The sequence below is a fragment of the Mizuhopecten yessoensis genome, unplaced genomic scaffold (genome assembly GCF_002113885.1).
Source record: "Mizuhopecten yessoensis strain PY_sf001 unplaced genomic scaffold, ASM211388v2 scaffold10933, whole genome shotgun sequence".
Lineage (NCBI taxonomy): Eukaryota > Metazoa > Mollusca > Bivalvia > Pectinida > Pectinidae > Mizuhopecten > Mizuhopecten yessoensis.
The window spans coordinates 321,031-334,292 of record NW_018408794.1 but is presented as its reverse complement, the minus strand read 5'-3'; the positions used below and the strand labels follow the sequence as shown (position 1 = coordinate 334,292).

General features: G+C 32.5%; 1 protein-coding gene across 1 annotated transcript in view; it reads right to left on the bottom strand.

The window, feature by feature from the left end:
* Positions 1 to 12,186, bottom strand: part of LOC110463806 (acid-sensing ion channel 4-like) — a 42,444-nt gene extending 30,258 nt beyond the window's left edge. Inside the window, exons 1-5 of the mRNA XM_021518682.1 lie at positions 11,978 to 12,186; positions 8,541 to 8,736; positions 8,225 to 8,267; positions 2,803 to 2,950; positions 90 to 178 (exon numbers count right to left, since the gene is read on the bottom strand). Of these exons, the coding sequence (XP_021374357.1) occupies positions 90 to 178; positions 2,803 to 2,950; positions 8,225 to 8,267; positions 8,541 to 8,736; positions 11,978 to 12,144 (643 nt within the window). The 5' untranslated portion in view covers positions 12,145 to 12,186. The remainder of the gene's footprint in view (positions 1 to 89; positions 179 to 2,802; positions 2,951 to 8,224; positions 8,268 to 8,540; positions 8,737 to 11,977) is intronic.
* Positions 12,187 to 13,262: the final 1,076 nt, after the last annotated feature.

The window sequence follows — 13,262 nt, the reverse complement described above, 5'->3', positions numbered from 1 at the left end:
AACATTTGATTTGAACACTAAACATTTGATTTGAACACTTAACGTTTGATTTGAACACTAAACATTACTAACGGTATACATGTATTTACCGTCATCAGGGCCAGCAGTTTCTGTATAGAACAAATCATTGTTCATTTTGTAACATATGCGATGGCCTTCGCGAACAACGGTGAAATTCCTGCAAATGAAGCATCATAAAAACATAAGTTTATCGAAATATGACTTTTAAATCGCAACATTTTCCTTTTAATGTTTCATTCACATAATTGTGTGTATTTTAGTTTATTGTACAAAGGAAAATGTTACCGTAGTTTTAACGTTTAAAATACTGCACACTGTAAAATGTAACCGTAGTTTCAACGTTTAAAATACTGTACACGGAAAATGTTACCGTAGTTTTAACGTTTAAAATACTGCACACTGTAAAATGTAACCGTAGTTTCAACGTTTAAAATACTGTACACGGAAAATGTTACCGTAGTTTTAACGTTTAAAATACTGCACACTGTAAAATGTAACCGTAGTTTCAACGTTTAAAATACTGTACACGGAAAATGTTACCCTAGTTTTAACGTTTAAAATACTGTACACGGAAAATGTTACCCTAGTTTTAACGTTTAAAATACTGTACACGGAAAATGTTACCGTAGTTTAAACGTTTAAAATAATGTACACGGAAAATGTTACCGTAGTTTCAACGTTTAAAATACTGTACACAGGAAAATGTTACCGTAGTTTTAACGTTTAAAACACTGTACACGGAAAATGTTAGCGTAGTTTCAACGTTTAAAATACTGTACACAGGAAAATGTTACCGTAGTTTTAACGTTTAAAATACTGTACACGGAAAATATTACCGTAGTTTTAACGTTTAAAATACTGTACACCGGAAAATGTTACCGTAGTTTAAACATTTAAAATACTGTACACAGGAAAATGTTACCGTCGTTTTTATGTTTAAAATACTTTACACAGGAAAATTTTACCTAGTTTTAACGTTTAAAATACTGTAAACAGGAAAATGTTACTGTAGTTTTAACGTTTAAAATACTTCACACAGGAAATTGTTACCTAGTTTTAACGTTTACAATACTGTACACATGAAAATGTTACCGTAGATTTTAAAAAAAATAGAAATAAATATACAACATTTGATATAGCGCTCCATCTAGCTAAAATAAGCAACTCTTAAGCGTTTTACAGTAAATAAATATACAACAGTCAATACAATTAGCATATATCTTAATCAATACAATTACGAGGAATTCGCAGGAGCTGCCTTATCAGGCGCTAACTACTAGTCCTATACCACCTGGCTAATATCTCCTGTTTCAAACGTTTCAAATACTTTACAGAGGATTTTTTTACCGTAGTTTTACGCTTAAAATACCATACACAGTAAACTGTATACCATAGCTAACACTTATCTCCATATGAAATGAAGACAATATTGAATTAAGGCTCCTATCATCAGCTAATGTTTGAGTATTGTGTTAAGGCTCCTATCATCAGCTAATGTTTGATTATTGAGTTCAGGCTCCTATTATCAGCTAATGTTTGATTATTGAGTTAAGGCTCCTATTATCAGCTAATGTTTGATTATTGTAATAAGGCTCCTATCATCAGCTAATGTTTGATTATTGTGTTAAGGCTCCTATTATCAGCTAATGTTTATTATTGTGTTAAGGCTCCTATCATCAGCTAATGTTTGATTATTGTGTTAAGGCCCCTATCATCAGCTAATGTTTGATTATTGAGTTAATACTCCTATCATCAGCTAATGTTTGATTATTGAGTTAAGGCTTCCTATCATCAGCTAATGTTTGATTATTGAGTTAAGGCCCCTATCATCAGCTAATGTTTGATTATTGTGTTAAAGCTCTTATCATCAGCCAATGTTTGATTATTGTGTTAAGGCTCCTATTATCAGCTAATGTTTGATTGTTAAGTTAAGGCCCCTATCATCAGCTAATGTTTGATTATGAAGTTAACGCTCCTATCATCAGCTAATGTTTGATTATTGTGTTAAAGCTCCTATCATCAGCTTATGTTTGTTTATTGAGTTAAGGCTCCTATCATCAGCTAATGTTTGATTATTGTGTAAAGGCTCCTATCATCAGCTAATGTTTGATTATTGAGTTAAGGCCCCTATCATCACCTAATGCTTGTTTATTGAGTTAAGCCTCCTATCATCAGCTAATGTTTGATTATTGTGTAAAGGCTCCTATCATCAGCTAATGTTTGATTATTGAGTTAAGCTTCCTATCATCAGCTAATGTTTGATTATTGTGTAAACCCTCATATCATCAGCTAATGTTTGATTATTGTGTTAAGGCTCCTATCATCAGCTAATGTTTGATTATTGAGTTAAGGTCCCTATCATCAGCTAATGCTTGTTTATTGTGTTAAGTTTCCCATCATCAGCTAATGTTTGATTATTGTATCAAGGCTCCTATCATCAGCTAATGCTTGTTTATTGAGTTAAGGCTCCTATCATCAGCTAATGTTTGATTATTGAGTTAAGCTTCCTATCATATGAACAAACAACATTTCCTTGGTACGTACGTTTATGCTATTGGCTGCATTCAAGACTTTGGATAGTCAAAACGCTATGTATAATACACTATTTGGTTTCGACCTTTTTCGCCTCCAAATCTCATAGAAACAATTGCTTTTATGTAAAACATATTTTGTATGCCTGCTAACTTCCTGTATCCTGTTGGATAATCTTTTCCCGTTATATACTTCTAAATTTTAGATATTCTTTCAGCATTCTAAAGGGAAAATGATCAAATTACATACTGCTCGTTACATTTGTTTCCTCTATATTTGCAGTCCAATATGAACAACTCGAACTTGTCGTTCAGGGCAGTTAGATTTCCAATGGGCATGTTCGCCAAACGAGCTTCAAACAGCTTCTTCGCCATGCCGAGGGGATGGTCGTACTGATCTAAAATGGTCGAAAGACACAACAGTAAGACACACGTGTGTTCGATAAAGGTCTACGATAGACGTGTATACAACGGTCAAACAAACGGGCGGTCGTACTGATCAGTCTTACACACGTAAAATAGACAAAGGTCACAGAGGTAATACAGACGAGTAGTTTTACTTATATATAATAGCCGAAGGACACAGGGGTAATACAGGCGAGTAGTTTTACTTATATATAATAGACAAGGACACAGAGGTAATACAGACGAGTAGGTTTACTTATATATGATAGACAAAGGACACAGAGGTAATACAGACGAATAGTTTTACTCAAATATAATAGTCAAGGACACAGAGGTAATACAGACGAGTAGGTTTACTCATATATGCTAGACAAAAGACACGGAGGTAATACAGACGAGTAGTTTTACTCATATATGATAGACAATGACAAAGAGGTAATACAGACGAGTAGTTTTACTCATATATGCTAGACAAAAGACACAGAGGTAATACAGACGAGTAGTTTTACTTATATATAATAGACAAAGGACCCAGAGGTAATACAGACGAGTAGTTTTACTCATATATGCTAGACAAAAGACACAGAGGTAATACAGACGAGTAGTTTTACTCATATATAATAGACAAAAGACATAGAGGTAATACAGACGAGTAGTTTTACTCATATATAATAGACAAAGGACACAAAGGTAATACAGACGAGTAGTTTTACTCATATATAATAGACAAGGACACAGAGGTAATACAGACGAGTAGTTTTACTTATATATGATAGACAAAGGACACAGAGGTAATACAGACGAGTAGTTTTACTCATATATAATAGACAAAGGACACAGAGGTAATACAGACGTGTAGTTTTACTCATATTTGATGGACGAAGATCAAAGTTATTACATATGACTAGTCTTACACATAAATGATGGACGAAGAATATAGAGGTAATACAAACGGCCTACGCCGGTGATTTTCATAAAATTACGTTATGTGGTTTATAAAATGATCCGACTAGCTCGAGGTTTTTAGTAATAGGAAAGCAATGCCCTAATGATATATTAAACAGAGAAATTGTTACAATTGGTGTTTTTTGGTGTGGTTTTTTGCAAGTCATTAATGCCCCCTGTTCATACCCTGCTGCTGTTGAATGAAGTAGTTAAAAGTATAGAACCATTTAATATCAATATATATCATTGGTAGGAGTGATAAAAAGTAAGGAATACAACAACATCAAAATATAAAAAATGAAATGAGGCAATTCAGCAAGAAGATTTTGAAATTGTAGTGTATGTGTAAGATGTATTGCCAGTGTTCTATATGTAAATCTTTTATCCCATCGAGTTTCAGACAAAAAGTCTCTAACGGCCTCTACCGTTCACATATCATCCACTCGAGAAGAATCCAGATTCAACCACAGAACACTAAGCATTCAAACTTAACACATTTATGTTTTACCAATGCGCTCATCAGTAAAAACAGCACACAAAGCTTAATCCTTTAGGTGTATAGTATAAACATCAATGTATATATAGCAATCAGTAGAATCACATAATGGTTTCAGGACAGTATTTTATCAGTTATGACTATATATAACAAAATTTATAGATTGTTTTGATTAATTAAACAAGTCTTCTTGTGTTGTATATATATTTAAGAACACTATCAAGTAAGGATTTAATTTCAGTATTGTTTAAAATAGTACTTCCATTAAGAAGTATTTTAATATCAAGATTAACCGGACACACTTCAAAAATCTCATTTATTAAAGTTTGTCTCTCATCAGTATACATTGGACATTGTAAAAGATAATGGGTAGCAGTTTCATAAGCATCACCACAGACAAGATGAAGACTCTCTCAAGGGATCATTGAACAGATCATAGTTCAGGTTGCTCGCTTCATTTCTCAGTTGACATAAGATTATGTTACCCTTTCTGCTTTCACAATTTTTAAATACATCAGATATATCATTATTTAAACATATGTCGTTATTTACCTTGGCCTTAAATTTATTAAGAGTAAAGGAATGTACTGTATCATTTTCAAGTCCATTGAACTTGTTGCACATTACTGGGAAGAAGCTTTTTGCATATGATTCTGTACGACATAGTGGTGGGTTAAACATTCTTACATTTCTTAAAGTATACCTATCATTTTCAGGGTTATGAATAAGAGGATCAATTATGTCATGGAGGTATGTGGGTGATAAATTGTTAGTTATTTTATACATCTGAGTTAGCTTATGGTTCATCCTTCGATCAGACAGAGATTTCCAGCCTAGTTCTTTATATAGAGTTTGGTGTGATGTACCTTTCCTTAGGCCTGTGATAATCCTTGCAGCTTCTAGTTGTACAAATTCTAATATTTTTTTAAGATTGTCAGAGATGTTGTCCCAGACAATATCTGCATATTTAAGCATTGGACGGATAAATGTTGTATATATTTTGCATAGTGATATCCTATAAATCTTATATTTCAGATACCTAAGCATATTTATTCTTTTACTAGCCTTTTCAGATACTAATTGAACATGGGTAGACTAAGTGCCATCTTCAGAAAAAGTTAATCCAAGACGTTTGTTAGCATGGACATTATCTAAACAAGTATTAGAGAAATTAATTAGAGGATGGATGGGTTCTTTTTTTTCTAGAAAAAATAGTGATTTGGTTTTAGAGGGGTTAAATTTAATTTCCCATGGACTAGCCCAGTTGTTAATGCTATCTAGGTCTTGGTTAAGATAATCTGCTGATAGTTGTGGATTTTCGTCTACGTTGACATATAATGATGTATCGTCTGCAAACAGCTTAATGTTACTCTGGACTATATCAGTGATGTCATTAAGGTATAATAGAAATAAAAAAAAGGACCGATAACTGATCCCTGAGGAACACCGGCATTAACCACCCTAGAAGTAGAAAAATGACCTTCAGTTAGAACTCTCTGCTTTCTATCTTCAAGATAATTCTCAAACCAGTTAAAAACATTGCCTGATTACCATATGCTTTTAGTTTATGTAGTAACCCTTTGTGCCAAACTCTATCAAAAGCCTTGTTGATGTCGCAAAATACAAACCTTAATTCTTTCCCTTTATCCAGATTGCTAATTATAGTGTGGTATATAGAGATAAGTTGGTTTAATGTTGAATCACCTGGTTTAAAGCCTAAAGATTTTATTAAAACATGATGTGACAGATATTGGTCGATAATTGGAATATTTTTTTTTAAACCATTCCCTTTGTATACAGCACTAACATTAGCCATCTGCCATGACCCAGGTATGCACCCGTAAGATATAGTTTTGTTAAATAAAATTGTAAGTGGGAGTATTAAGGAAGGTTTTAACTTTTTTATGACTTTAGGTAACATGCCATCAGGTCCTGCTGGTTTATTTTCATTTAATATAGTAATTTGATCATCAACATCTTGCTCAGAGACTATTATGTTTTCTAATTTTGTTAGAGTGGAGATATCTAATACTGGAGGTTCCACAAGTGTATCTGATGTTGTGGCTATAGAAGTAAAATATTCATTTAGGGCTTCAGCTTTATCAGTTGGATGTTGAATCAGTGTATTGTTAACATTCAATGGTGGAATTGGTTCAGTTTTATTGTTAAAATTAGTCATGGATTTAGCAATTTTCCACCATTTATTAGGGGGCAATGATTTATCACTGATGGACTTTTGAAGTTTATCAAGATAATTATGTTTTGTGTCTCTTACCAGATTAATAACATCATTCCTTATTTGTTTCTATTTATTCCAATGCTCTATTTTGTCATTATGTCTGGCTTTCTGTATCCTATTTCTTTGACTCATCTTTAGCCTAATATTGGTATTCATCCATGGCATGTCCTCAGGTCGGATTGTAATAGTTTTACTAGGAATGTATTTTGTCAGATATAGATTTAGTTAAAAATATACTAAATTCATGGGTATCCATATCAGCAGCAATTAAGTTCCAGTCAATGGCATTTAGTTAGTCATTCATAATATTATAGTCAGTATTGTTATACATCCATATAGTCTTTTTATATGCTTTATGTTTGAAGATAGCATAACAAACTTCCATATATATATAGGGGAGCGGTCATTACAGAAAGCAGAGTCAACATGTGTTTTTTTCACTTTTCACTATGGAAGGATTATTTGTAAAGACAACATCTATAGAGGTTGCACTATCAGGTGTCACTCTAATAGATTTATTAATAATACTTTTTAGATTGAATTTAGTTAAGAGTCTAGATAAGTGACAAGTGTGTGGGGTTCTTAGCATATCAACATTTAAGTCACCAGTAATTAGTAGATCCATGGAAGTTTCACTAGCTTTATCAAGGATTTGTTCAAATTTACTCCAGTATTCTATATTGGAATCAGGTCTATATATACATCCAAGCAAAAATTTATGGTTTTTAATTAAAACTTCTATCCAAATCATTACTATAGGTTCATTTTCAAAATCATGTCTACGTTTAGTAAGAATAATGTTTTTATGATAGATAATTACACCACCACCATGACCTGTTGTCCTATCTTTCCTATGGATTTCATCTAATTTAATATCAGAATTTGGGATTAGAGGGTTAAGGTTGGTGCCATTCTCGATATCCAGGGATTACGCTCTCTTCCCTCTCTACACCCCTGGAATATGTCATAGGAAAATTGAAGGCACAAACATAGCTGCTTGATTGGTCTCAGGTAAAAAACAACTGACCAATCGCTAGGCTGATACCTGTCCTTTGAAGATGACAAAGGAGAGACGCCCGACTTCAAAGCCTGTCAATTGTTACCGTTCCATGACCGCGATATTCTTTTGATGTACATAAAAGGATCGAACTAGTCGTCTTGTCTCAGCAACAAGGTGGCGCACACTGAGCCTTCAATTTTGCTATGACATATTCCAGGGGTGTAGAGAGGAAAGTGAGCGTAACCCCTGGATACCGAGGATGGGTTTTGCTCGCTCAGATTATTTTGAAGTTTGCTCCCGTTTCGACTTACTCGAGATTTGTATTCACTTCGATTATCTCAAGGTTTGTTCTTACTTCGACGATCTTGAAGTTTGAGCTCGCTTCGACTACTTCGAGTTTGTACCTGCCTGACTATCTGGAGGCTTATATATAATTAACGTTCGAATATAAGGTGGGTTTTTTAATACAATCTCTTATATTTGGAATCAATTTTCCCAAGTATGTTTGATTCTACATTATTTTATTTAACAAAATTAAAATATCATTTTCCTTTACGATCAGAACACATATTATTACAGAAGCTTACTGAGGTTGAAGTTTTCGTCTGCTGTATATGTGAAGTTCGGCAGCTGAAAATAGAATTCAAGCACATCATTAAACTGGTTTCTATATGAATAATAACATAAATTTGAAATATCTTTTATATAAATGTAGTAACGTGTTTGCACCTTATAACACATCTTCGATCATATTTGCATGCATGTGTATCTTAATATGATGCTGTCACCCAATGATCAAAACGGAAAAGTATAAAGAATCTTATATGAATTCAGAATTTAAGAATTTAAAAACACAATATTACAGATAGCTTATATCTACACAAAACAACTCTATATACTAACCGGAAATGTCAGTCCACTTAAGTTTCTAAATCTTTCTAATGGTATACCACCGTGATCGGAAGATTCATGCAGGATGTGGTGAAATTCCCGGATCCCAACAATTTTGGAAAATTGTGCAGGGTTGAGGTTACATATGGAGACAGACGGGAAATCCTGAGGTTCATATTTAAGTGAAATGGTGGTGCTGATCGGGTTACTACAACAATCGATCCATACAATAGTGTAAGAATAAGATCAATATATGATGTAGCTTTGGTATTCTATCAAAAATGCTTCAATATAATATTTTAATATACATAAATATTACGGCATTAACATGATCTGATTCTCAACAATTTCTTAGAATATTCGAAAACAATAAATAACGTTAATATGGTATATACTGTTGCCATGTCACTCATTAATAGTTAACAAATTACCTTTGTAATAATGTGTTTGAAATCTGATCATTTTGATTAATACGTATGATACAAGATTTTTTTTTCTTTCTTTTCCTTTCTTTTGTAACTTTGTATTTTTTTTATTTTTTTTTTGAATTTGAATTTGATCTTCATTGCGGTACCAAATGGTGTATGAAATCGGTGTTTTTTTCGAGTCATTTTCCATTTTTAAAAAACCATTGTAAGTTTATCGTAATTATGGGACATCTATGCATTTTTGTTCATCTAAAAGAAAAAAAAAACATAGCTGTCTGTATTAATACAAAACGAAAGAAACGCAATTTTCGAGAGAAAAAAATACTTAAATCCCAACCAATCCGCCACCAACGAACTTACAAAACAAACATTGAATAAATTAATGCGCAACGAAAATAATGTATTTCAATATTTTCCCAGTATTTTCTATACAAATAAGTTTTACCTGTTTGTAAAACAGGTGACAATAGACAAATTCTTACAAAATTCGTTTTGAATGGTTTCAATACGAGAACATTCATTTTCAATACGTATTCGAGTATCTACGCACACTTGAATGCTAATTAGTGTCTTTAGACAATATTTACCATATTAACATTGTCACATGCATCATAATTAACAAACATTTGGGCTATCTTAGTTGTTCATTAAAGATTAATGTAAGATAAGGACCAACAATCTAATTCAGTTTTATTAAAATTGAAACTTGATGGTAATCAATTATTTGATTAGAGCCTGCTGCTTGTTCAATTTTCAATAGTTATAAACCTTAGATGAAAGATGAAAGACCTGGTTTGTACTTCGATCAGATCAGATCAGATCGTTTTAATACGGATCATCATTCGTACTGTCAATTATCAGTATAGCGTTTTCAAGCATGATTTAGCTTGTTAGAGTTAAAAACTCCAAATTTGATTTCTCTTATTTCAGACCAAGTCAGTATAGACAAAGCTTGCACATTTTCCTCTTCAACCAAATAACTTTCCATCGTCCTTACATCTTTATAGAAGACAGTCGTCTATATTCAGACTCATCACTTTGTCTGCAATGACACCATCACTAAAGATACGAGCTGATGTTTCCATTTTATTGTAAACTTGAGCATGAGTTTAGACAAGTTGTTTTCAGTGAGCTAAACATTTACATGTGATGAGCAACAACAATCTCCTCAAGCAACGATTGTGTGAACAAAGATCATTGTTCAAAATCCAATCGACACCTGTTTAATTGTATTCCTCATTTCATACCGATCAATTTTACACACGAAACATTCTTCCTCGGGGAAATCTTTTGGATCGGATGGATTGCCTCCTGACTCGGTTGAAAATATTCTTTTGTCCTTTAGAGAATCCTGTAATATTTATCACTACATTGTTTTACATACAGCTTCACCAACCTTTATACCTTTATTAAGATATTCGTGTAAGATCTAAGGGATACCTTATTTGGAAATAGAACTTACAGGAACTTTACTATGAGACTTGCAGAAAGATCAAAGCCGGCTAGGAGGTACGATCAAATACCAAAATAGCAACTAAAAAGTCGGTATATGCAACAAGAATAACTTCTACATAACAGAATACACGCTGTGAAGTACGGTAGCAACAAGTCAATCGATATATATAGCATTTCTCCTATCTATGATGGTTAAGAAATAAGTTAGTCAGTCGTTCAAATTATTTACTCTATCAATTTATAGACCAACTTTACTGTTGGTAGACACGATGTGTGTGTGTACATACTGTCTGTAAAGAATACTGACTAACGCGGAGAAGGGTCAGAACTTCGGATTGGTGTAGTAGTTCTTTGTAAATATGTGAGATAGAATACATCTATAAAGATATGTAGATTGATTTTAAACATGGATGTCATGACCTAATTACCACCAACATAAAGTATTAGACTTATCAAGTGGTTAATTAGTATGTGTACTATGTTTTAGATAAATACATTTGTCTTAACAAACTTCGGTTTTTTTCCAATCAGTAACATGAATTACAAAATTGTTAGTGTGGTCCATCAAAACTCTAATATCGCAGAACAGCAAGGGATAGCCATTAAACAAAACAAAGAAGAATGTGCATTTAGTCTGAAGGCATATTTATGCTACAAGATATAGTATTTAATACACAGACTTTTCCCAGATTTTCTCGAAAACCTACTCTTCCTAAGCAAATGAAAAGACGGTCATACTCAATATGATTATTTGTTGGTCTACAGTTTATATTATTGTTTTCCTATTTGCCTATCAAAATGACACATGTGAAATACATGTAAGTATATGTAAAACGACCTTGCTTGATTTGTCATAAACAAATCAGTCTAACAATTAATAATTGCATCCACTTCTGTGTTTGGTGTTAAGATTCTGTACTTAACAACTACTAAATCGTCAATCTGTATCAAAAGACATCTATTTGGTTGACCTTGTTTACATTACGATAGACTCTAGTGTGCTATTCAGCTGCTTTTTGAGGTTTCGTTTATTATCTTGGCATTTTTTTCAATATTTAGCAAAACAATGTATCTGTATAAAAAGCTAGTTATGATTTTTTATAATGTTTTACTGTGAATGGTAATAAACTCCAGATGAGTCGCCAACCTTTAAACTTAAAACATGAATAATTGTTTGAGCATATTCATTTTGCAATCCAGGGTCTCAAATAATCTTAGCAGTTGATAGAACTTTAAACCTAATCAAACCAACCAAGGTCCTGCTAAAATCTTTTGATATAATTTCGATACAATTTGCAAATGTCCATGTATTAAGACATGTTATGGATTTAGAAATCGAAAACCCACATGTGACTGCATATATACACTGTTTAACATATGTTTGGCATATTGATAGTGTCTTATCGTTATTGTGACGTAAAATGTATTAAACATATATCTTAAAATGTCGATTATATAACAATAAGAATTTTCAAACAAAGATTTATTTAGAATATAACTAACAGTATTTTGAAGACGAATATGCAGAGTTCTGATGAAAGAGCAACCAAAAGGAAAAACACTTACGAAACGAATTGCTGTCCCAAACGAGTAACCTGGTATATACACATTCCGAGAGAGGCAAGAAAGAGAACGGTCCACAACAGTTTGTGTAGTATATGTTTCACAGTAGCGATGCGTCCGAGACCATGCACTGAGGTGTATTCCATAAACATCTCCAATGGCTGAAACATGACGATTTGTTTTTTTCTTCAGCCTTTGTTGATTTGATGGTTATCTTTACTCCCTAGAAAAGCACATTTGTTTCAAGTTAATCACAAATGTATTTCGTAGAATCAGTCTTGTGTGTCCCTAAAATCACTTATTCCCTTTCTCAATTATGCAAGTCTTTTTTTCTGTTTGTTTGTATTAAATATTACATAAGTTTGCCTTTTTCTACATTAAAATATCAATGAATATCTATATTCCCTTATAATGAAATTCCTTTTTTTCAAACAACTCTATTTCCTATGATCCTAATGCGTATATAGTACTCCTTTATCAAAACGCCACGCTTATAATGTCCATATATATATAGATGCACTGGAGCATGCGCCACACACTATACATGATTCCTATGTAGCACTTGGCAGAATACAATTAAAGCGACCCATTCCTGCTTGTAGATTAAATGGCTCGTTGAGGTTAAATAGTGTTTGATATTTATGAGTGACATTTGTAAGTCAATCAATTGCTAAGTATTTGCATTGAAATAGGATATTATTTTGATAAATATAAGGGCATTTTATATGTATATTGAAATGTGTACACCACATTAACTAGAAAAATGGTTTTCTAATACTGAAAGTTCTTTAAAAAAAACTATTTTTTAGATATTTAAATACGTGTGTATTCAAAACAAACTAGTGTAGAATAATGTTTCGATAATTTGTATTTCTCTCGATTGTTTTCATATAATAATAATATACAACATTGATATAGTGCCCTGTATTATTTGTAAAATTAATTTAAAACAAAAAAGACATACAAATCACCATTATACAACCAGTAAGAATTATCTCAAAAAGAATGCAGTGTGACATTTTCCTGTTGTCACTTTCAAAGGTAACAAGACCCTTTAACAAATACGAAATCGACAACCCTTTTGACTATTATCATAACAAATGAAGCACGTCATCATGTCAAATCACATTGTTTTCAAATAGATTGATATCATATCAAACATTAAAGTGTAACTAATTAGTTTGTCAGTTTGGTATTATTACATTAAGAATGCATGTCTATGCTATCTCTAGAGTCCAACCCGTTTCCAGATAGATGGAATAAATATCCCAGGCTTCCTCCAATTAAT